The sequence below is a fragment of the Equus caballus genome, chromosome 4 (genome assembly GCF_041296265.1).
Source record: "Equus caballus isolate H_3958 breed thoroughbred chromosome 4, TB-T2T, whole genome shotgun sequence".
NCBI lineage: Eukaryota > Metazoa > Chordata > Mammalia > Perissodactyla > Equidae > Equus > Equus caballus.
The window spans coordinates 824,339-846,630 of NC_091687.1; the positions used below are offsets into that span (position 1 = coordinate 824,339).

At 36.9% G+C, this 22,292-nt stretch overlaps 1 protein-coding gene across 2 annotated transcripts in view; it reads left to right on the forward strand.

Moving 5' to 3' along the window:
• Positions 1–22,292, forward strand: part of GNAT3 (G protein subunit alpha transducin 3) — a 65,896-nt gene that overhangs the window by 17,326 nt on the left and 26,278 nt on the right. The window contains exons 1-2 of one of the 2 annotated variants that reach the window (XM_001487934.6): positions 62–313; positions 18,115–18,157. In XM_001487934.6, the coding sequence (XP_001487984.3) occupies positions 196–313; positions 18,115–18,157 (161 nt within the window). In that variant the 5' untranslated portion in view covers positions 62–195. Of the gene's footprint in view, positions 1–61; positions 314–18,114; positions 18,158–22,292 lie in introns of those variants that run through there. The other variant, XM_070264317.1, reaches the window with a different exon arrangement.

Sequence of the window (22,292 nt, forward strand, 5' to 3'; positions counted from 1 at the left end):
TGGTGTGGTTTACCCTTTGATCAGGTGACAGCTCAGAAAGCATCCCCTTAGTCAAAGCAGCATCTTAGCGAGGGAGGGAGTAGGGTGTTGGTACTTCAGCAGAGCATTGCTCCTGCATCCCACGTCCAAACCAGAGCTGTGCTCCACGTTTGAAAAACTCTGAGCAAATAAACTGACGGGTATCTGACACACAAGATGGGGAGCGGAATTAGTTCCGAGAGCAAGGAGTCCGCCAAAAGATCAAAAGAACTGGAGAAGAAGCTTCAGGAAGATGCGGAGCGAGATGCAAGAACTGTCAAGTTGCTGTTATTAGGTAACATTTATTCCCCCACTACTTTCAAAAGACTGATTTTTTTTTCGGTCGTGGTATATTTACTTTTCTCAACCTTTAATTTCAAGTGGAATACCATGCGAGAGATTTATTGTAAAAATGTGTTTGGAAACTTAAATAGACTTTATGTGCGCTCTATAAATACTCACCAATATCTTTTTTGTTTAGTATTTTATTATGTGTTTTTTGGTTAAACAGAGAGACAGATATTTATTAGACGATTCAATTTCTCTGTCAATAATACGAGTTACTATTATTAAAAGAAAAGTCATATACATTTCTTATTTTATTGCATCCTAATCATTTCCTGAATGTGGCTTTTTAGTACTGAAAACAATCCTTGAATTACAAGTTATAAAGATTTGTGTTATTTTGTTTGAACAGAAATATGTTGAGCTGTTTGATATCAAAGTTAATGTTAGTTAATTACTTGTGCTGTTAAAATTAATTAGTCTCAACTTATTTAGAGAGTAATGATAAGGTACTTTAAATTATATTAACAATATTATTCAGGTTTCTGAAGACTGCCTGTAATATTGTCTGAATACTTGAAAAATACTTCACTTAAATCCCTTTAGGCTATTTGTATTCATTCTGGTCAAGAACTATGTCTCTGCTCTCTTTTCATTCCCGCAAAACTCAGCACAATGTTCTACCAAGACTATAAATTCAATAAATATTCAATGAATTGAAAATAATCTATATATCACACATTTTTCTAAACATAAACAATTTAACATGTAGTGGTCTCTGGAAGATAAATATGTTTTTGAAATAAAAACCTATAAAAAGAAAACAAAACAAAAACTTTAATGGCAGTTGTGTGTTCCTCCTGCTCTTAGTAATACACAAAAGGACTTCATTTTATTTCAGAATCTTCCACGCAACAAAATGCCCTCATTTTTTTTTTTTTTTGATGAGGAAGATTGTTGCTGAGCTAACATCCATGCCAACCTTCCTCTATTTTGTATGTGGGTCGCTACCACAGCATGGCTTGATGAGCGGTATGTGGGTCTCTGCCCAGGATCCGAGCCTGTGAACCCTGGACCTCCAAAGCAGAGCGCACGAACTTAACCACTATGCCACTGGGTTGGCCCTGTCCTCATTTTCTTAAGTGCCCCTTTACTGTGCCTAATTTGCTCCCAGAGGCAAGTGTGTCTCAGAAACCAGCTGTGGGATTCCCAGCACCTGCTCCTCAAAGGGAAGGAGATGCGCTTTCCCTCTGCGCACAGGCTCTGTGGCGCATACCTGCCCACAGCACAGGCAAGTACCCACCTGGACAGAGGCAGGTGACTCAGAAAGACGTGGGCCAGCTGTTATGAAACCAGCAAACACTCTTTCCCCAACACTCTAGAGCATTCTCTGAGGCTTTGATCAAGAGCGAAAGTAATGTGGACATAGAAAAAGCAAATAAAAGGCAAGAAGGAAGGCCAAACACTCCTATAAATGCATTCTCTGTCCCTCTTGTGCTAAAAACAACCGTACAGGAGAACAAAAAAGCACATTAAAAATCCCATGTTTGAATAAAATTCCAAAAGAATAGACATATTTTCAATACACTAATTATTTTTAGGTTAAAGTGGTGGGTTAGATCAAGAAGAAAGCGTTACTTTTTGTACCAGAGATATAAAACAATCATTCGTGGCACTGTTACGTCTTCTACTTTCCAAGACAATCACAATTACACAAATTCAGTCCCCAAGTTACCATATCATACGCTTGGATTTATTTGGTTCCAACAATATATGCACCTAACTTCTCAGTCACATCGTATTTATACAAAATAAATCAAATTCTCTTAAGCTCTTCCTATCTCAATTATGTTCCAAACACTTGCGTAAGGCTTCCCTTCTGGACGCTGAGCTCTGTGCTTGATGACCCGATCGTCGAGTTTAAATCAGCAAAGTCTTGTAACAACTCTGCTTTGATTCTCGTCTTTGAATTGAACTCCAGTTCTCTAAACTGTAATTTTTATATTCAACTTGGCCTCATTAAGACATAAAAGTATTCACTGGACCTAAACTAAACCTCCCCATCCAATGAAGAAATTGATTTGATTTCTCTTATCTTTGAAACAATGATTCTCATTCATTAGTGTGGTCTGAACAAGAGTTTGTATCAACAAGCACGTGTCATGTTAAACCCTAGCAATGATCAGACCCTGAGTCTAATTCTATTTTTATAAAAGTTAGAAATCAAAAAAACATTTGTGGCAGAATTCACTCTTTATGCTTATCCTCTTATTATCTGACGGATTTCTAGGTGCTAAACATAACACGACTTTCCAAATTTCACGTGTACTGTAAGTAGATGGACCATTTGGTATCATTGGACACAAGATTTCACCGAATCTGAAGAGCTGATGAAGTGCTACTTTGCAGAAAAAGGATCACCTTGCAGACATGGTCCTCCTTTTTATGGCTTTCAGACATTTAGTAAAATCACAGAAGAGATGCTCAATCTTTTTCTTTACCAAAAAGCTGGCTTCTAAGAAATGTTGGCGATGGCTCACGTACTCCTGGGACATTTGATAACTGCCATCAAGACAATAATGTCATGTGCTTAAAAAAAAAAATACCCCGTAAAGATGCCCTGGAAAGAGTACATTTAATAAGAAAAACAAATTCTAATGAATAAGATGTTCTTTTGCAGACTTCCTAAGTTAGTTTTTTGACGTCTTAAGTTACAAATGTTTGGTTAAACTTTCATTCTATTCAAAAGAAACGTCTGCCATCAAATTGTGGGATCAGTATGATAGTGTTTCCATGTTTCCCACATCTCCTCTTTTTATATTTATTTCAAATTTCAGTTTGAATTTATTTATCTTACCACATTACTTTCTTTTTTTATCTTTGACAAATTTCCATCACCTAAGCTGGCTCGGTTCAAAGCTTTACGGGAGGCATAGGGAAAAACTTAGCTTTGTTTGTTCTTCGTGTTGGAAACATTGCCACTCGCTCCACAGCTCTCAGGGACGATGTTGTAATCAGCTGCCGCCGGTGGTTTCCAGCCATGTCACAGATTGTTAGTCGTCGGTGCTCTTTTCCTTTAGTTCTGAAATTTTTATTCTTTATTTTTCTGTGTGCTATATTGTAAACATCACACTGTTATTTTTTTAATGGTGCCATCTGAGTTTCATTGTCTTAAAGTATTATTCTAATCATCTGACTCTTAAAAAGATGAACTTGGATGGAGCCTAAAGATAAAAGAATATCTACTTTAAATGTTTTTATTTTTATTTACTCAGCTAATCATCATTTTCAGATGTCGTAAATGGTCCCACTTACTCAACAAATGGATTTTTGAAGCTGTGTCTTTTTCTACTATGACAGTAGGAGAATTATAATGATTCTGACACTATCTAAAAGCTTGTTACAAAATAACCGGTAAAATAAAACTTGCACAGAATTAGCTAAATAGGTTTATCCACCTGGCAGACTGGGGAGAAGACAATTTAATAGTCGTGGAGTAGAATGTGTTTTTAAGCCCTTTGAGGTAAAAATTAGTTTGCTAATACTTTCAACAAATGTTATGCTTTTTTCACTTCTCTGAGTGAAACGAGAGATGAGAAGAGTAACCACAAAAAGATTGAGTACCAAATGATGGGGCTAGCCATGTGGCCTCAGAGAAACCACGGGTGTCAGAGTGTTGTGTGAGCTGTAAAAATCCAGATGGATGTGGTTTATTCTCGTTGTGTAATAGATTCCTAAATCTGAAATAAATCAAAAGTCAATAAGGTATACAATTTTTCTTCCTTTTATGTACACCTAAGAGAAAAGAGGACATAAGACTGAGGTTAAATCAAAGTTCTTATTTTTATTCTGTTTTTAAAAAATAGGTCTTTATTTTTTAGTTTTAGAAAGAATCTCTAGATATGAGTAGAAGAGAATGCAGAGAACTGGAGATGGCCCTGATTCGCTGCCTAGATTATAAATTCATCAAGTGTAAGAAATTCTATTTTGAATTTCCATTACACCAATAGAGTCAGAGCTTATCTATGGATGTGATCAGATAAACAGATCCCCCGGAATAACTACATTAAGATTAACCAATACATTGCTTTCTGATCAACTAGTGATAGAAGAATCTTGTGGAAAACATGTAGGACATATTCCTAAGCAATGTTTCCAATTTTTTATTTTGCTTTATTCATCCAAACTAAAGCCTTTCTTTCCTTCTTCTAATAATAACACATTTTCGTTTTAAAATATTATAAAATAATTTATTTTATTTTCTGTTTGTAAAAATATCCCGTCTTGGGGAGACATGAATACATTTAATACAAATGTTTAAAATTGCTTTTCAGTAAAGTGGAGAGAAAACAGGCAAAAAGTTCTTCCTGGAGAGTTTCAAATTGTCTGCAAAGTGCAATGGACTGTTTGCGCTGTAACAATTTAACAGTTCCAGAGACAAAGACAGATATTTATAATGGCCCATTTATTTATAAAGAATGTCAGAGGGCAGCATCCAATAGCTTTGCTGTTTAGTACTTTTAACACGTCTTTCTAAAGTCCCTTTTTTCCAACAGGCAAAAGCGTGTACACAAATGCTTTCCATGTGTTTGGTTGTCTTATCTCAAATAATCAGCACATCTTAAAAATAGACTCCAAGTCTCTTATGTGAAAGATGCAAACCGTTTATTGAGGTACATTCCCTAGTCTGCCAGATGATGTTACTTGTTATAATGAGATTAAAGTTCCTGTCTTGCTGAGGTGACTCTTGTCAACCGTAATTTAACAGAACCTCTCTAGTAATATCACAGAATATTTTAATATTCACTTTTTCATTCATACCCTGAATTATCAATTCAGGAACAGTACTGCACCTTTAAAGACATTTATATAAGCAACGTGAGCAGTTAATACAAAGCTGTTTGCCCCTCGGTGCTGTTAGAAAGGAAGAGGGCGGTGAAACATTGGATAGTGTAGACTCCATGATGTTTCATATAAAATGTAGCTCCAATTAAGATTTTAGGCTCCGATTCAGAATCCAGCTCCCTACTGGAGTTCCCTGCAAACACTGATGTGTAAATACATCAATGTGGAATTTGAACCGGAAGAAGTAGGATTCAAGATGAGACTGAGGGTGAGACTCATCCAGAGATAAAAAATACCCATTCAGGGGCCAGCCTCGTGGCTGGGTGGTTAAGTGCACACACTCCACTTCTGCGGCCCAGGGTTTCACTGCTTCGGATCCTGGAGGCGGACATGGCACCGCTCATCAGGCCATGCTGAGGCGGCGTCCCACATGCCACAACCAGAAGGACCTACAACTAGAATATACAGCTATGTACCAGGGGGCTTTGAGGAGAAGAAGGAAAGGAAATGAAAGGAGATGAGCAACAGATACTAGCTCAGGTGCCAATCTTTTAAAAAAACCCCAAATACCCATTCAGTTTATTAGCTCCTGATGCTTATAAAGTAGAAGACGTGAGTTTAATTCCTGCCTCAATATTTTATGTTTAAATAGAATAAATTTGCTACTTTGAATTGTTCCTTTTTTTAATCATGGTAACATTGGTTTACAACATTATATAAATTTCCAGTGTACATCATTGCATTTTGAAAAATATGCCCACTACCAGGGTCCTAACCCCAGAGATTGATTTATTTGACCAGAATCAGATGCAGGTGTGATATATATATATATGCATATATATATAAATTTTTTTTTTTTTTTTTTTTTTGGTGAGGAAGATTGGTCGTGAGCTAACATCTGTTGCCAGTCGTCCTCTTTTTGCTTGAGGAAGATTGGCCCTCAGCTAACATCTGTGCCAGTCTTCCTCTATTTTATGTGGTACACCACCACAGCATGGCTTGATGAGCAGTGTGTAGGTCTGCGCCTGGGATCCGAACCCAGAACCCCAGGCCACCGAAGCAGAGTGCGTGAACTTAACCATTATGCCACTGGGCTGGCGCTGTTTCATTTTAGCTCTGTTTCTGATAGAATGAATCTCATATTTCTCTCCACTGCTTCTGTTATTGTTTTCAATCTACAAAAAAAATTGTATGAAATAGATATCGTTATTTTCATTATGGAGAAGAAGAAAATGAGAACTTAAGATTAATTCTGTTTCTAAGACCACAAATTAGTTTACAGGAAAACAAAGCCTCATGTTTTTATCTGTGTCAGTTTTAAATTAGCATCTGCATTTGAAGCTCTATGAAACAGAGAACACATCTGCTTTGCTTTTCACTGAATTGCCCTGGCTTAGCAGGAAAGCGTGCCTCGTGCACGGAGCAAAGACAGAATCAGAATCTAAAAGGTTTCTGAGAGTCGTTCATGGTAACTAAAGCACAGACGTACATTTGGCTCGTGGAAATAGAGCTAGAAAACAGCCATATGTGCGATTCCATAAGGAGTTTGTTTTTTAAGTCACCAGGAACACATTGATGGGTTTTAAGAATCTAAGTGAGAATGAGAATACTTGGATTTCTTTGTCAAAGACCATCCTGGCTACACTGTGAGACAAAGATCTCATGAGGATGTTTGAGGTAGCGAGGCCAGTTAGGAAATTGTCACTACTATGCAAATATTTGATAAGATTGTAAATGAAGACAGAAATTACGAGTTTGGAAGTAAGATTTGAGGGACATTAGGAAACAAAATCCACAGACCTTGATGGCTGACTGCATGTGGGTGTCAAGTGAGAGGAATGATGATGGGCAGAATTGGGTATAGTGATTATGTTATTCATCGGTGTGTGAAACTCAGGACAAAGTTTAGGTTGGGGAAGAAACGAAAGGAGTAACAATTTGGGACATCCAAATTTGTGATATTTGTGGCACAATCAAAAGGAGATATCCATTAAATAGATAAACATATGGGTCTGGAAATTAGGAAGGATAACTTGAGTGAGAGCCATAGATCTGATATAGTCTATCCTCTGTGTTCCTTTTCATCCAGTGTGTGTGGGCTGAACATGTAATCAACAAAGGCCTTTATTCGAACCTTAATTTATATAAAACATTGTGTACATAGCTGCTCCCACAGTTATGAACACTTAGACAAATATCAGTTTATCATCTATGTTTCTATCTAAAATAGGCCTATGTGAGAAAAATCACAAAATTCTGTATTTATTTTCCTCCCTTTTTAGGTTAAAAGGTATATTCATAAGCTAAGAAAGATGACAAATTTGTTAAAATACTCCAAAATCCAAGAAGACTTACATGACGTATTCAATATTATCAGATTTTTTAAAACAAGTATAAAATTGGAAATATTCAGATGAAATTTCATTAGGAAAGAGTTCATAGCCACAACATTCTTTCCCACAAGTGAAGCATGCTGGTTTGGCTGATGAGGAATTTTATGGATTCACGATGCTTATTATTACTGTGTCGCAGAAGGAGGTACCCAAACATACTAATAGTCGTAGAAATATATCTGACACCACATGCCTACTGATGTGATACACTGAAAAAAACCAGTATTATTTATACCATATTTATGCTAAAATATTTAATTGAATCTAATCATCAAACATATACAGAATTGGACATTATGTAATAAATTGTCCTAGACCTTAGAAAAATGTCATGAAAACAAAATAGCAACAACAACAACATGACAAGGGAAATGTTCTAAATTAAAAGAGTTTAAATAGCATTATAACCAAAGGAAATGTATAAACTTTGGTTGGATCTTGGATCCAAGAAATATAAACGGTATGAAAAGCATATTTTGGAACAATCAGACAAATATGAATATGGAGTGTATATTAGATAACATTTTGGATTAATATAAATTTTCTTAAGCCTGAAAATAGTATTGTGGTTTAGTATTGAAAAATAGCCTTATTCTTAGAAGACATATTCTGAAATATTTATGAGTGAAGTGTCTGATTGCTTTCAAAGTGTCAGCAGAACAAAGCATATGAATATATACATGCATGTGTGTGCAAGTTTATATCTATATAAAACCTGTATAATACATGTATAGGAAAGAAGGCAAACACAACAAAGCACCAATAACTGGTAACGGTGAACGTTATAAAATGCAAGTTTCTAATGTACTATTTTCTCAAACTTCTGTAGGTTTTAAGACTATCAAAATAAAAAGTTTGGGGAAAAGGAGTGAACATTAGGATATTAATTATTTTTCTGGTAAAAGAAAGTATACAAATTTATCTGCAAATTCATCCATTTAGCTTTACAAATGAATTCTACCAAATAGCTCATGAATAGATCATTTAAAAATTACATAAGCTTTTTTTAGGAAATTCTTCTCAGTGTATTAACTGACAACCTTGACAACAAATTTTGAAAAGACGATAATCACAGGCCAATCTCCCTCGCAAACATAGATACAAAAACCAAAGCAAAATGTTAGCAAACTGATTCCAGCAATGTATAAAATGTAAACATAAATTAATTAAATAGTGTGGGGGGGTATCCCAAGAATGGCTGGTTGAAATACTAGTAGAACGTTAATTAATGTTATTCACCAAGTTATCAAAATAAAGGAAAAAAGCATCACGACTATGTCAGGACACGCACACACAATGTAGATAAACTTCTTTCATCCGTTCACGCCATTGTTGGTGGCGAGCGTTTAGCGTTGTTGACTACAGACAGTAACAAGGACTTAGAATGATGGATGGGAGTGACGCACTTTCCTGCCCTTGACCTTCTCCTCTTCAATGCTCTTCTCAGCGGTTTGGGTGAAGGTGGATAAGGCAGCATTTCACACGAGTAAGATTCAGGGTTTGGAAGGATATAGTAACAGATAAAGTTAAAATTCCAAGTGATCTCAACTAGCAGAAACGCTTTGCCCGAATAAGTAAGATGGAATTTAATAGATACTGTTAATTGAGGTTCAAAATCAATTATACACACGTATGTGGGAGAATCTGTTTGCTAAGTGGTGATGTGGAAAAGAGTAGAAAAAATTTAACTACTGCAAGCCCAATATATGATAAAGCTACAAAGAATAAAAGAAAGCAGACAAACTAATCATGGTCCTTATTAAGAAAAGTGTTCTACGTATTTAAAAACAAGTACCAGGCCTGAGGCCAACCTAGGTTGCATTTCTATCCTGCTCCATCAGAAAATCAGTGCTGTTGATAAAAGACCTGGTATATGGCACAATTTTCAGTTCCAGAGTTCCAGAAGGGCATCGGCTCTTGCATGGAGTGTGGTTCAGAGGGTAAGGGTCAAAAAACCACGTTCCATGAGAAAGGATTAAAGGAATGGAACACATTAATACTTAAAAAGTCTCTTAGAAAAGAGAGAGCGCACGCTTCAAATAACAGAAAACGTGGAGAGCTCACTGTATGTTAGAGTGTGTCCCAGGCATTTCACATCTGTCATTTAATCTGCCAAAACGCCAAGAGGTAGATATTAATAACCCAATTTTATAAAAGAGGAAACCGACTCTCAGAGAGATTAAATCTGATCAAGACACTCCAAGTCAGAAATGTGTGCCAGTTCATATTTATTTAATTCCAAAACATGAGAATGCCTACTGCATTTTCCTGCCTTCTGTCTAGACTGTTTGAAGTGCTGTCGGGAGGGAGAGACTGATAATCTTGTTGTTGCTCCATGAGAAAGAGGAATGGTGAGTGGAACAAAATGAAGTTGGTTCAAAAAGGGCTACTCTCAAACTATTACATGCCAACAGTCTCCCAACCGATGACAAGCAGACACTGCATCCCAACATGTCTACGAAAGCACAGTGCTTTCATATTAATTCAAAATAAGTGAATTTAAAATAATGTATAAGTGTTGCAATCATTTTGATGTTGACATTACTAGCGCATAGTTAAAAAGAAAGCAACAGCATAGCATTCACGTGGGAGTCAGGAGACAGTTTGTTTCAAGGTACATCTGGGACTTGGGTGACTATCATAATCTCTACTGGATATATTTTTCTTGTGTGTAGAAGGAAGAAATGTGCATAGCTGGTTGCTTTCTAAAGTTTCCTCCTTCTGTACAATTATGTGATTTTTAAGACCAACTCCAAAACACCTTCTGCATAACCGTTAGTCAAAGTGTTTATTCTCTTTTTGTTTGTTTTAACAAGTTGTACCAAATAAGCAATGAAGCCTTGAGTGTGTTCAGTTGAAGTTTAGTTATAGGTGTAGATATCATGTAGCTTTAAAATCGTTTTTAGTATTTGTAAATTAAAATGTGGACTAGAATCTCTAATTTATTCTTATTAAGAATGAAATAATTTGAGTGTTAAAGTATGAATTAAGCACAAATTTAAATATTTAACTACTTAAGGCACTATCTACTTCAAAGAAATAAATGCGTATCTTGGTAAAATTCCCTTGGTGCCCCTTGACCCAGATAATAACTTTAGTGATGGCCGCAGTCTTGAAGGAAAAGATTATTTGAGGACACCCACGGCCCGTGTGAACGTGCTGTTCGAGGTCTATATTTGACTCTGGAACATGATCTAATCTTACAAGAATGGAATGATTATTGTGAACTAAGACCTAGAAACATTGTGAGAATGGGCCTCAACGCTTTCTGAAATAACTTTGCAGTGGAGTTCCAAACAATAAACGAGATTTTTGGAGAGATTGCTTTTCTTCAGGAATTTTCCCGTTAGTGCTGTGTTTGACTATACTGGAGCTTCGTATAGAAAGACTGAAGTCGCTATGTAGAGCCAGGAGTGATCCAGAAACCTTTTTTAAAGGCTTCCAAGGGAAAGAAGTAATGTTTCATTATAGTTTTATAAAAATCTACATTTTTTAAAGCAGTTGATCATTCTGCTTATCTGAGACACATCCTTCATGACCAGCTGAGTTATAAAGACTCTTTATGTAATAACGTACCCACTGGCGTCAGAAATAACTTTGGAAACTTGCCATGTCGTAGTGTCATCTGTATGACTACCGGTTGGCCACATTTGTGAAGCCTGAAAGACGATTTTGAATGTACATTAACTCTCTGACGTTGTCTAAAAGTCACTTTTTTTCAGATTTATGATAAATTTTTTGCTAGTCAGTAATACAGAATGAATATAATGAAATTGGATTATGATTATTTAACAGTTTTAATGTATTCAATACCGGTTCTTAGTGGATACTGTATTCGTCCATGATGTATATGCTGATACAATTCGGAAAAATTCTTTACACATTTTTTTTCATTATTCTCAAGGTAGATAATTTATTTAAGTGAAAATTCTCTAAATTTCTTTCACTTCATGTAGAAGTCATAGATATTATAGAATTATTTAAAGAAATGTTTATTGATAGAAACGAGACATTCTTTTCTCGGTCTCAGATTTTCTCGGCAGTTTCTCTCCCCGATATTTCCACTCTGTTTGAACAAAATACAGCACTAAATACAGCGGAGCGGACAAGTACTGGGGTTCCTATTGGGCCCGTCGGTTTTCCTCCCACTTCCCCGTCACTCAGCGATTTTCCATATAGCAAAATTGAAAAAATATATTTGAAGAAGTGAGATATTCTCCAAATCCATCACCTGGCTAGGATGATGATATAATTTCTACCGTCCACGTCTATTGTTGGCGAGTTTAAAACAAAAACCATCAAGAGCAGTTTTATAATCTTGTTGGATAACTTTCCTTTCAAAGTGACACACATCCTGGAGCAAAATAGCTATTTTTCTAAAGCCAGCAAAGCAAGATATTGTGCAAAGCTCACTGATCTGCTCTTGCCACTCTTGCAAACAAGCAGTGCTCAGCTTTGTAAAATAATATAGCCAGTCGTCTTCTGAAAATGGGTGAGGTGATATTTTAGTGTGATTTTTATTTTATTCTCGAATGTTTCGTGATTGGACATGGCAGCCTCCATTCAACGAGGCACTCGTGCCCAATCTGTCACTTTGCGTTTATGTTAACAAAAGTCTGTGAAGAAAGGTTAGCAAATTGCTGGGGTTGATTTTGCGTTCATCAACTTTGTTCCAAATTTCACAGTGTGGTGTGGACCACACTAGCACAAAACCACAAAGCCAAGTGCGCTGGAGGTTTACCCAAGAGGAAGAATCCACACGTCACGACCAGGCAATACAGCATCGCTTCCCAGGGCCCCCCCACTCTGCTTTCCTCAGTGTCCTACAAGGCGGGCAGCTGTTTCAGGTAACGGCAGAAATAAGATCCATTTGGGTATGCCCGAGACAAGACAAGTTTGCCGTGAAATAGAACTAAATTGCAAACGTATATGACCTTGCAAATCAGGCAGAAATGTTTCAATGTGAAAAAAAAAGATACATAATACTGAGGACAAAATGTTATTTTTGGAGTGTCAGTTTTCTTCGTACTGTTCTCGGTGCAACGAATGAAGACCCCGGCCCTTGTGGTGTTTACCTTGCAGTGACGAAAGACAGACAGGAAAAATTGAAAACACCATGTGAATCGTTTGTAAGGTTGTAGAATAAGATAAGCGCTAGGAACAAAGTGGAGTAGGCAAAGGACGATAAAGTGGGTGACAGTGGGGTTAAATATCTACATAGGGTAGTCGGAGTCCTCTGGTTCAACATATATTTTGATGTAATTTGAATAAAATTCTGAGACTCGGGGTTACCAAAAGTCATATTACTTTTGCTTCCACAAAATCATACTAGTTTTGGTAAAACTAGGCACTTGACTACCAAGCTGAGGGATATGTCTATGTCTATTAGTTTTCATGAATTTAGGGTTTTCCCTGGGAAATTTTAAAATTGTCTTAGTTGTGCTACTTTGAAGTAGGTCCAAAATTTGCAGGCACACGGAGACTTCAAAGATATCCTATGACCCAGTTCCTGGAACTTCCAGTAAATACCGAGCCCTCTGCTTCTCTTAAAGCTACAGAAATTAGTATGAGACTGAAAATTTACTGCTGGGCATTTTATGCCAGACCCTTGGTCACTATCATTTTTCAATATCATATTTTTAATGATAAGTGTTCATTGTAACCTGAGGAAACATCCTAAAGGACATGATTTTGCATCGATTATAAAATACTGAGTTTTCCTCAGTACTTTAGAGATTTATTGGTGATTCTATCTAAACATTTTACAAACAAATTCATATTATCAAGTTTTATCAACTCTTGGTGACTCTGCTTTTCTCCCGTCTGTAAAACCAGAACTTTTAAACTTCAAGAAGCCCCCTGAATTTGCTCCTTCCCCACCCCCATCCCTCACATGTCGACTCATAAATAAGTAAAAACTAAAAAGTTTGTTCTTGTACTCTATCCATACCTTACATATTGTAGTAATTTTAAGGAAATTCTTTCATCTTTTTTGCTCTCGAGTCATATTCATTTTCAGTTTCTTTTCATGTGGCAGTCACCCTTACACCATTATCATTTTAAACATCCTTGTATGAATCCTCCTGAGTCCCACGGCATTTATTCTACTGCTGAGAATACAGCTATAAATATGTAATGCCCTACTTTATAAAGCAGACATAGATTCAAGTTATTATGGCAGCATAGTGTTGAAGTGTTTTGATTTACGTGCTGTATTCTTCCTAATAATGACATATAATGTTGTTGGTTTTCTAAATGTTGGTGGTTTATATTTTTTCAACAAGATTATCGAGACAAAATTTATATATAATAATTTACAGATACTTAAAGGGTCCAATTTGATGACCTCTGACAGATGTATACACCCACGAAACCATCACTATCATGGTCAAGATACTGATATTTTCATCACCTCCCCATTTTTCTCATGCCGCTTTGTGATCCATCCCTTCCTCCTCCCTCTTGTACAGGTAACCAGTGATGTGGATTCTGTCACTGTGCTGTGGTTTGTACTTTCTAGAATTTTTTTTTAATTTTTTTTTTTTCGGATGTACATCGTATTTCAAATTCTGGATACATTACATCATGTTCACCACCCGAACACTAATTATAGTGCATCCCCTCACATGTGAGCCTGATCACCCCTTGTGCCCTCCCCCCTCCCCCCTTCCCCAATGGTAACCACCAGTCCAATCTCCAATGCTATGTGCTTTTTTTTTTTGTCGTTTGTATCTTCTACTTATGAGTGAGCTCATATGGTATTTGACTTTCTCCCTCTGACTTATTTCACTCAGCATAATACCCTCAAGGTCCATCCATGTTGTCACAAATGGCCGGATTTCATCATTTCTTATGGCTGAGTAGTAGTCCGTCATGTACAAACACCACATCTTCTTTATCCATTCGTCCCTTGATGGGCACCAAGGTGCTTCCAAGTCTTGGCTATTGTGTATAATGCCGCAATGAACATAGGGGTGCAGGTATCTTTATGCCTTTGTGTTTTCAAGTTCTTTGGATAAATACCCAGCAGTGGAATAGCTGGATCATATGGTAGATCTATTCTTAATTTTCTGAGGATACTCCAAACTGTTTTCCATAGTGGCTGCACCAGTTTGCACTCCCACCAGCAGTATACAAGGGTTCCCTTCTCTTTACATCCTCTCCAACATTTGTTGTTTCCTGACTTGTTAATTATAGCCATTCTGACCAGAGTGAGGTGATACCTCATTGCAGTTTTGATTTGCATTTCCCTGATAGCTAACGATGTTGAGCATCTTTTCATATACCTGTTGGCCATCCGTATATCTTCTTTGGAGAAATCTCTGTTCAGATCTTTTTCCCATTTTTGAATTGGGTTGTTGGTTTTTTTGTTGTCAAGCTGTATGAGTTCTTTGTATATTTTGGATATTAACCCCTTATCTGATATATGGTTTGCAAATATCTTCTCCCAGTTAGGTTGTCTTTTCGTTTTGTTGATGGTTTCCTTTGCAGTGCAGAAGATTTTTAGTTTGATGTAGTCCCATTTGTTCATTTTTTCTTTTGTTTCCCTTGCCCGGTCAGACATGGGACTTGAAAATATGCTGCTCAGACCAATGTCATACAGCGTACTGCCTATGTTTTCTTCTAGAGGTCTCATGGTTTCAGGTCTTACATTCAAGTCTTTAATCCATTTTGAGTTGATTTTTGTGCACGGTGTAAGGTAATGGTCTACATTCATTCTTTTGCATAGCAATCTATAGATTCAATGCAATCCCTATCAAAGTTCCAACAGCATTTTTCACAGAAATAGAAGAAAGAATCCTAAAATTTATATGGAACAACAAAAGACCCCGAATAGCCAAAGGATTCCTGAGAAAAAAGAACAAAGCTGGAGGTATCACACTCCCTGATTTCAAATTATACTACAAAGCCATAGCAACCAAAACAGCATGGTACTGGCACAAAAACAGACACACAGATCAATGGAACAAAATTGAGAGCCCAGAAGTAAATCCACACGTTTATGGACAGCTAATATTCGACAAGGGAGCCAAGAGTATACCATGGAGAAAGGAGCGTCTCTTCAATAAATGGTGTTGGGAAAACTGTACTTTCTAGAATTTTATGTAAATAGAATAAATGTACTGTGGAGTATACAGAATAAATATACATACGGAATGTATAAAACAAATATACCCTTTTGTACCTTGCTTCTTTCACTGGGCATAATTATCTTGAGTTCACTGATGTTGTTGTGTGTGTCTATAGTTTGTTTCCTTTTATTGCTGGTTGCATTTTGTTGCAAAGATATGCTGCGTTTTGTTTATTTGTTTACCTGTTATTGGGCATTTGGGTGTCACTGCTTTGGGACTATTACGAGTAAAGCCGTTAGGAACATTCCTGTACAAATCCTAGAGAGGACACACATTTTCATTTCTTTGGAGTAGATACCTAGGAAGGTAATTGCTGGATTACACGATGCGTGTGTGCTTAACGTTTTAAGAGACTGCTACCTGTTTTCCAAAGTGACTGTACCATTTTCCTTCCAACCAGCAACGTCAGAGTATTTCAATTGCTCCACATCCTTGCCAATTCTTGGTATTGTGAACTTTTAAATTTTAGCCATTCTAACGGATATGTCATGCCATCTCTCTTTGGTTTAATTTGCATTTCCTTGATTACTAATGATATTGAACATTTTTTAATAAGATTATTGGTCACATATATCTTCCTTTGAGAAATATCAATTCAAATTTTTTTGTCTAATTTTATTGTTATGTCTTATTATGAACTTATCAGAATTTTTGTAAACCTAGCTACCAGTCTTTTGTTTGCTATATGTGATGTGAATATTTTCTCCTAGTCAGAGGCTTGTCATTTCATTTTCTTTTTCTTTTTTTTTTTTTGAGGAAGATTAGTCCTGAGCTAACTACTACCAATCCTCCTCTTTATGCTGAGGAAGACTGGCTCTGAGCTCACATCCATGCCCATCTTCCTCTGCTTTATATGTGTGATGACTGCCACAGCATGGCTTGCCAAGTGGTGCCGTGCCTGCACCTGGGATCTGAACTGGGGAACCCCAGGCCACCGAAGCAGAACATGCAAACTTAACCGCTGCACCACTGGGATGGCCCCAGTCATTTCATTTTCTTAATAATGTCTTTTGAAGAGCAAACATTTTTAACTTTGATTGGTCCAATTTATCAATTTTTTACTTTTTGCTTGTTTGTTTTTATGTCTTATCTCAGAAAATTTTGGCTACTGCAAGGTTACAAAGATTTTTCATCCACGTATCCCTCTCGAACTTTCATAGTTTTAGTATATATACGTATATTTATCAATCACTACAAATTATTTCTAGTGTGTTGTCATATAAGAGTTTTTCCACATCTGGTTGCTCCCACATCATTTGTTTAACATGTGAAGGGTATCTTTATACTGTTCTCCTTACAAAACGTTGCAAAATTTCTTACATCTTGGGATTTTCAGACTACCTTGCTTTATGTTTTATTTTGCACTAGAGATTGCAAAGAATTTCATGCTTATTATGTCATTGTAGTCTTCTAATAATCTTGTGAGTTAAGTATTCTCAATTTACAGATAAGGAAATTAAGGTGTTAAAGGACTTGTGAAGATATTTCACACACACACGCACACACATGGAGCCAAAACTCAAAGCCAGGTCATCACATTTTACTTCACTACTTCTCAGTTTTCATTTCCCAAGGAAATACTTCTTAATGGCAAAGGAGACTCAAGAAATATGTTCAAAAAGCCTTGAGACATAGCCTGAACAATGGTTGATTTTTTTCACTAAAAGTTCATGTTTTATATTCTAAAATTCATGTGACTTTTGTATTCCTCTACATGATGTTTGCAGAATGGACAAGACCAAAGTAAAGTTGTATGTTGTATGTCATCAATTAAACAAATGTTCCAGGTAAGTGCAGCAGGTTCCCTATGATGCTACTGCTGTCCGCCCCAGGAATGTGGAATCCATCCCCAGACACTCCCGTGTCATTCTCACCCCTTGGCTCTTGAGGTTTGTTTAGTGCTATTAGCAACTTTCCTTTGTTTAAACAGAAGAGAAATGTCTGTGTACTAATGGAATAGGCTGAGTGGTTCTGGAAATGAAAGATTACTGCTTAGTGGGGTTTTTCTTCTTGCTATTTAATCAAATAGGATATATAAGGAGACATTCTGGGAGAATGAGAGTGATACAGAGACCACGAAGCTGGGACCACTTTCCTTGGGTTGCAAATCCAGGAAATGCAAGCTTTCCAAATTATGTTCAAATGTGATAAGAGCATTTTTTCCTGCTGGTCTATGCATTTTGCTTTAGAAGATGCTCTCCACCTGGAACCAGACCCAAACCTGGGGCTAACATCAGTATAGAAGGGTTTGATCTTCTTCTGCTATCCTGGAAGGTAGACAGCTAACGCCTTCCAAGACCTGACTGAGAGATTCCTCTCCCTCTTTGTGTTGGAAAGGTATCTGCTAAAAATTCGCCCATGAGATAGCGATAGTCACAGGTTTAACATCTAGATGAATTTCGTGACTATTGGTTGGTAACACTTCCCTCTTTCTGTTGCAGGAGCAGGAGAATCTGGAAAGAGTACTATCGTTAAACAAATGAAGTAGGTACACAGTATTTTACATGTTGAATATTTGATGTCTGTCCATGTATTTGACTGTTCCTAAAATAAATACTTCTGGAAAATATGATTGGTAGTCGCTAAATCACAGGAAGTGGCAGAGCTGTCACGATTCCTCTGCTAATATTCTTCCTATCCTTTAGCAGAAAGCATAACAGATGAGTAATATTATAATTTCCATTTTTCTTTTAAATTTTGTCTCTCAGCAAGGTGAATAGTAAAAGCAGGTCTGTTTTAAATATGTTAATCTGCATATGATCTAGGGCTCTAATATTGTGGGTATCAGCCATAAACAATTCAAAATATGTCAATCAATGATCCCTGTGAATTTAGGAGAAAAGAATATTTTTAACCTAATTGGCATTTTGCCTACCTGGGAATTAAACGCATATTTAAAGTTATCCCAATCATACATTTCAATTTGTTCTGGTATTATTTTCCCTACTTTTTTTCTCTTTATAATGAAATAAGTAAACCTGAATTTCTTACTAAGGATATAATGAACACATAGGTGGTATATTCAAGAATGCAATGTCTAAATGAAAAAAATGGAAATCGTCAAGTGGCGATGAGTATGTGAAACTGCATGGCTCTGTGACTGATGGAGAATTTTAAAGGACAATTCTTGCTATAGGAGAAAATGACAATCATTTTTTAGCTCATTGGTAATTATATGTTTGAGGACCTTGTTTTTTGGAACTTATCATATGAAGGAATAAGCCCAGTCAATGAAATTGTCTATTTATAGTCTAAACCACTCTGTTTTCTTCTTTCTGGTTAATAATGCCATGTAAGTTCCATATCAACCAATATTTAAGCCCCACCTTTGAAACTCCTCTCCCCTATATCTGCAACCATGTTTTTGACCTTCTCTCCTGTCTTCGAAGAACAGACTTTCTTTGTCCTGAACACTGATCAGCTCCTTCCTTGCACCCACATCACCTGGCCTTGCCTTGTAACATCACACTGTGTCTGCCTGTTCTCGTCCAGCTCATAGTCATGCTCGAACCTCTCAGACCCTGTCCATTCTCTATGAGGTTAAGAGCAGTAAAAAAAAAAAAATGACCAATTTTCTGACTATATGACCATTAAAACTTTTAAATATATTAAACCATACATATTATTAAACAAAAAATAGAAAACTAGAAAAAAATCTATAATAAATATGACAGATAAATAATTGACTACCTCAATATATGAAGACATAGATTTTTAAGAAAAACAATAAGCTGCCCAATATCTATATAAATGGGAAGAGACTGTCAACGGACAGTTCACTACAGACAATATTCGAATATTAAATATAAGTATTTTAGTTTAACCCCACTAATATAAAATAAATAAAAATTAAAGCAAAAATGAGCTATTTTTCATCTTTGTAAATTAGCAAACAATATTTTTTTGGGTGGGGGGTGAGGAAGATCTTCCCTGAGCCAACATCTGTGCCTATCTTCCTCCACTTTGTATATGGGGTGCTGCCACAGCATGGCTTGATGAGCAGTACGTAGGTCTGTGCCTGGGATCCGAAACAACCAATCCTGGGCCACCAAAGCAGAGCATGCAACCTTAACCAGTACACCACCAGGCCAGCCCCAGAAAACAATGATTTTAAAACAATATTAGCCAATAAGGGTGAGGTAGTAAGAAGTGAATATTTCTCTTCACTACTTGTAAAATTATATGTTCTAGCAAATTTGTATAAATAATTTTTGCAATATACACAGTAAGCTGGGAAAATAATAACTATTGATCTTCTAAATACCTTTCTGAGAATTTTTAACAAAATGCTTTAAATTTGAAAAAGTATGAAAATAAAATAATGTAAATATGAAAAATTCATGTGTAAAGAGATGTATGTCAGTCTTACTTAAATAATGAAATATGAGCTAGAATGAAGTACCCTAAATTAAAATAAAACACAAGCAAATAGATTGTGAAACTATGGGACTATTCACCCTTCAACTGAAATATTTTACATCCATTACAAGTTTTATGGATACAAGAAAGTTTTAGTAGGAGAAAATACTTAATGTTAACTGAAAAACCAGACACGAAAATGCGTAAACATCTTTATCTCAACTGACAAACAGATAATTTTTTTAAATGGAAGGACGTATACCAATGTTCAAAGAAATTTGACTTCGGTAATGAGATTTAAAGTTACACTGCACCTTCGTTTTTAACATTGCTGGGCTTTTCACATTTTCAACAATGAACAAGTAATACTTCTATTATTAAAAACGAGTGAGTCCCCTCATTCTTCCTCATCCTCCCTTCCTTTTCTCGGTAGCGTCTCCAGGTCAAGACTAGCTCTCTTTACTCTTTCTCTTCCCGTTTAGTCTTCAGCCATTTCCATCACTCTTGAGTCTGGCAGGTCACAGAAACTGCCCTTGTCAACATCAATTATGATCTCCTAATTGCCATTTTTGATGAGCGTTCTTGAGTCCTTATTTTAATTCCATTTGGCCCCTTTGGGCTTTTCCTTCCTAAAACTTCTTCCTGGAGTCTGGGATAGCTGTCTTTCCTAGCTCACCTGCTTTAGTCCCTGATTCTCGCCTACGTCTTAAGTGTCTGTGTCTCTGATGTACAAGGTCCTCTTCTCTGCTTATTCTACACCTTCATCAAACGAAAACTGGTGGAGTCCAGTGATTCTCACTACCATCTTCAAGTGGATTGTCCCAGAACATTTCTTTCAAACTCAGACACTTTGTCTAAACCGGGAAAGAAGATACATCTACTTCTATATTGTATAAATAGGTCCAAATCAGAATAAATGACATTAAGATTATCTCCCCATCTGGCCTCTATCCCCCTAAAATGACTTACACCAACATCGGCCTCTGAAGCAATAAATCTAGGTACAGTTATGCTGACCCCTCACCGTCTCACCAAATTATGCCACATCTACGCAAGTTATGTCTCCAGACATGGCATTTCTCACTATTGTCACTACCTTAACTTCGAAACCTCAGTATTTCTAACCTAAATTAACAAAATATCTTGCTAAATAGTTTCTACCTCCCTCATCTTCCTTCCACTGCACCCGTTATCCATGCTGCCACCAACTGATCTCTTAAAAAAATTGTTGTGTCTCTTTCCTGAATCGAACACTTCACCTATGCCATCAAGATCAAACCGCTTGTCGTGGTACATAAGACACTTGAGGATCCAGCTCTTACCTGTCTCTCCATCCTAATGTGTCATAATCTCCCCCTTCCTATTTTCTGCTTCAGAAATGCTGAGCTTGTATATCCCACGGACTAGCATGCTGTGGAAGGCGGTACAGCTTGGGGGCTAAGACCATGGGCTCTAAAAGCAGACTGTGCTTGCTGCCCAGCTGCACCACGTTCTAACTGAGTGAGCCAGGGGCGTTGCTTAATACCTGTGCCTACGTTTCTTACCTGTAAAATAGAGATGAAAATTTTACCGACTTTAAAGGCCTTATTATGGGAAGTGAGAAGACAAGACATGCAAAGCTCTTAAATGGAGCTTGGTACATATGAATAGCTCGATGGTTGTAAGCATCTATTTGGTCAAACTGATCCTTCGGCCTGGAATGGTCTCCTTCCTTTTGACTCTGAACATGACTATTTATCCCTGAAAAATCAACTGATGATCACCGCTTCCAGGCAGTCTCCCCTGATCCCCTACACTCGCGTATCCAGTAGAGATTATCACTTTTTCTTTACTAGTTCGTCGTACCATGTGCAGACGTTGTTGCTGGACATCATCGACTGTACAAAACTGGATTATGTTCTCTATCTTCCCATGGTCCAGTCCTCCCCCATAGAACTTTCTGCCGTGTAGGAAGGTTCTCTATCCGCCCACTCCAATATGGTAGCTGCTAGCCTCGTGTGGCTATTACGTGGCTAGTGTGATTGAGGAACAGAATTTTTAACTTTATTTAAATCTAATTAATGTGTCTAGTGGGGACTGTATTGGACAGTGGAGCTCTACTCTATAGGTTTTGTGGAGGAAGGACTCATATAATTTATTCATTCTCTTCAGCACATAATGCAGTATGTTACAGAAAATGCCAGTAGTTATTACTTTGAACAGACCTAGGAATCAACTTGCAGGCAGAGAGTCTATTCACAGACATGTACTTGTGCAGCCC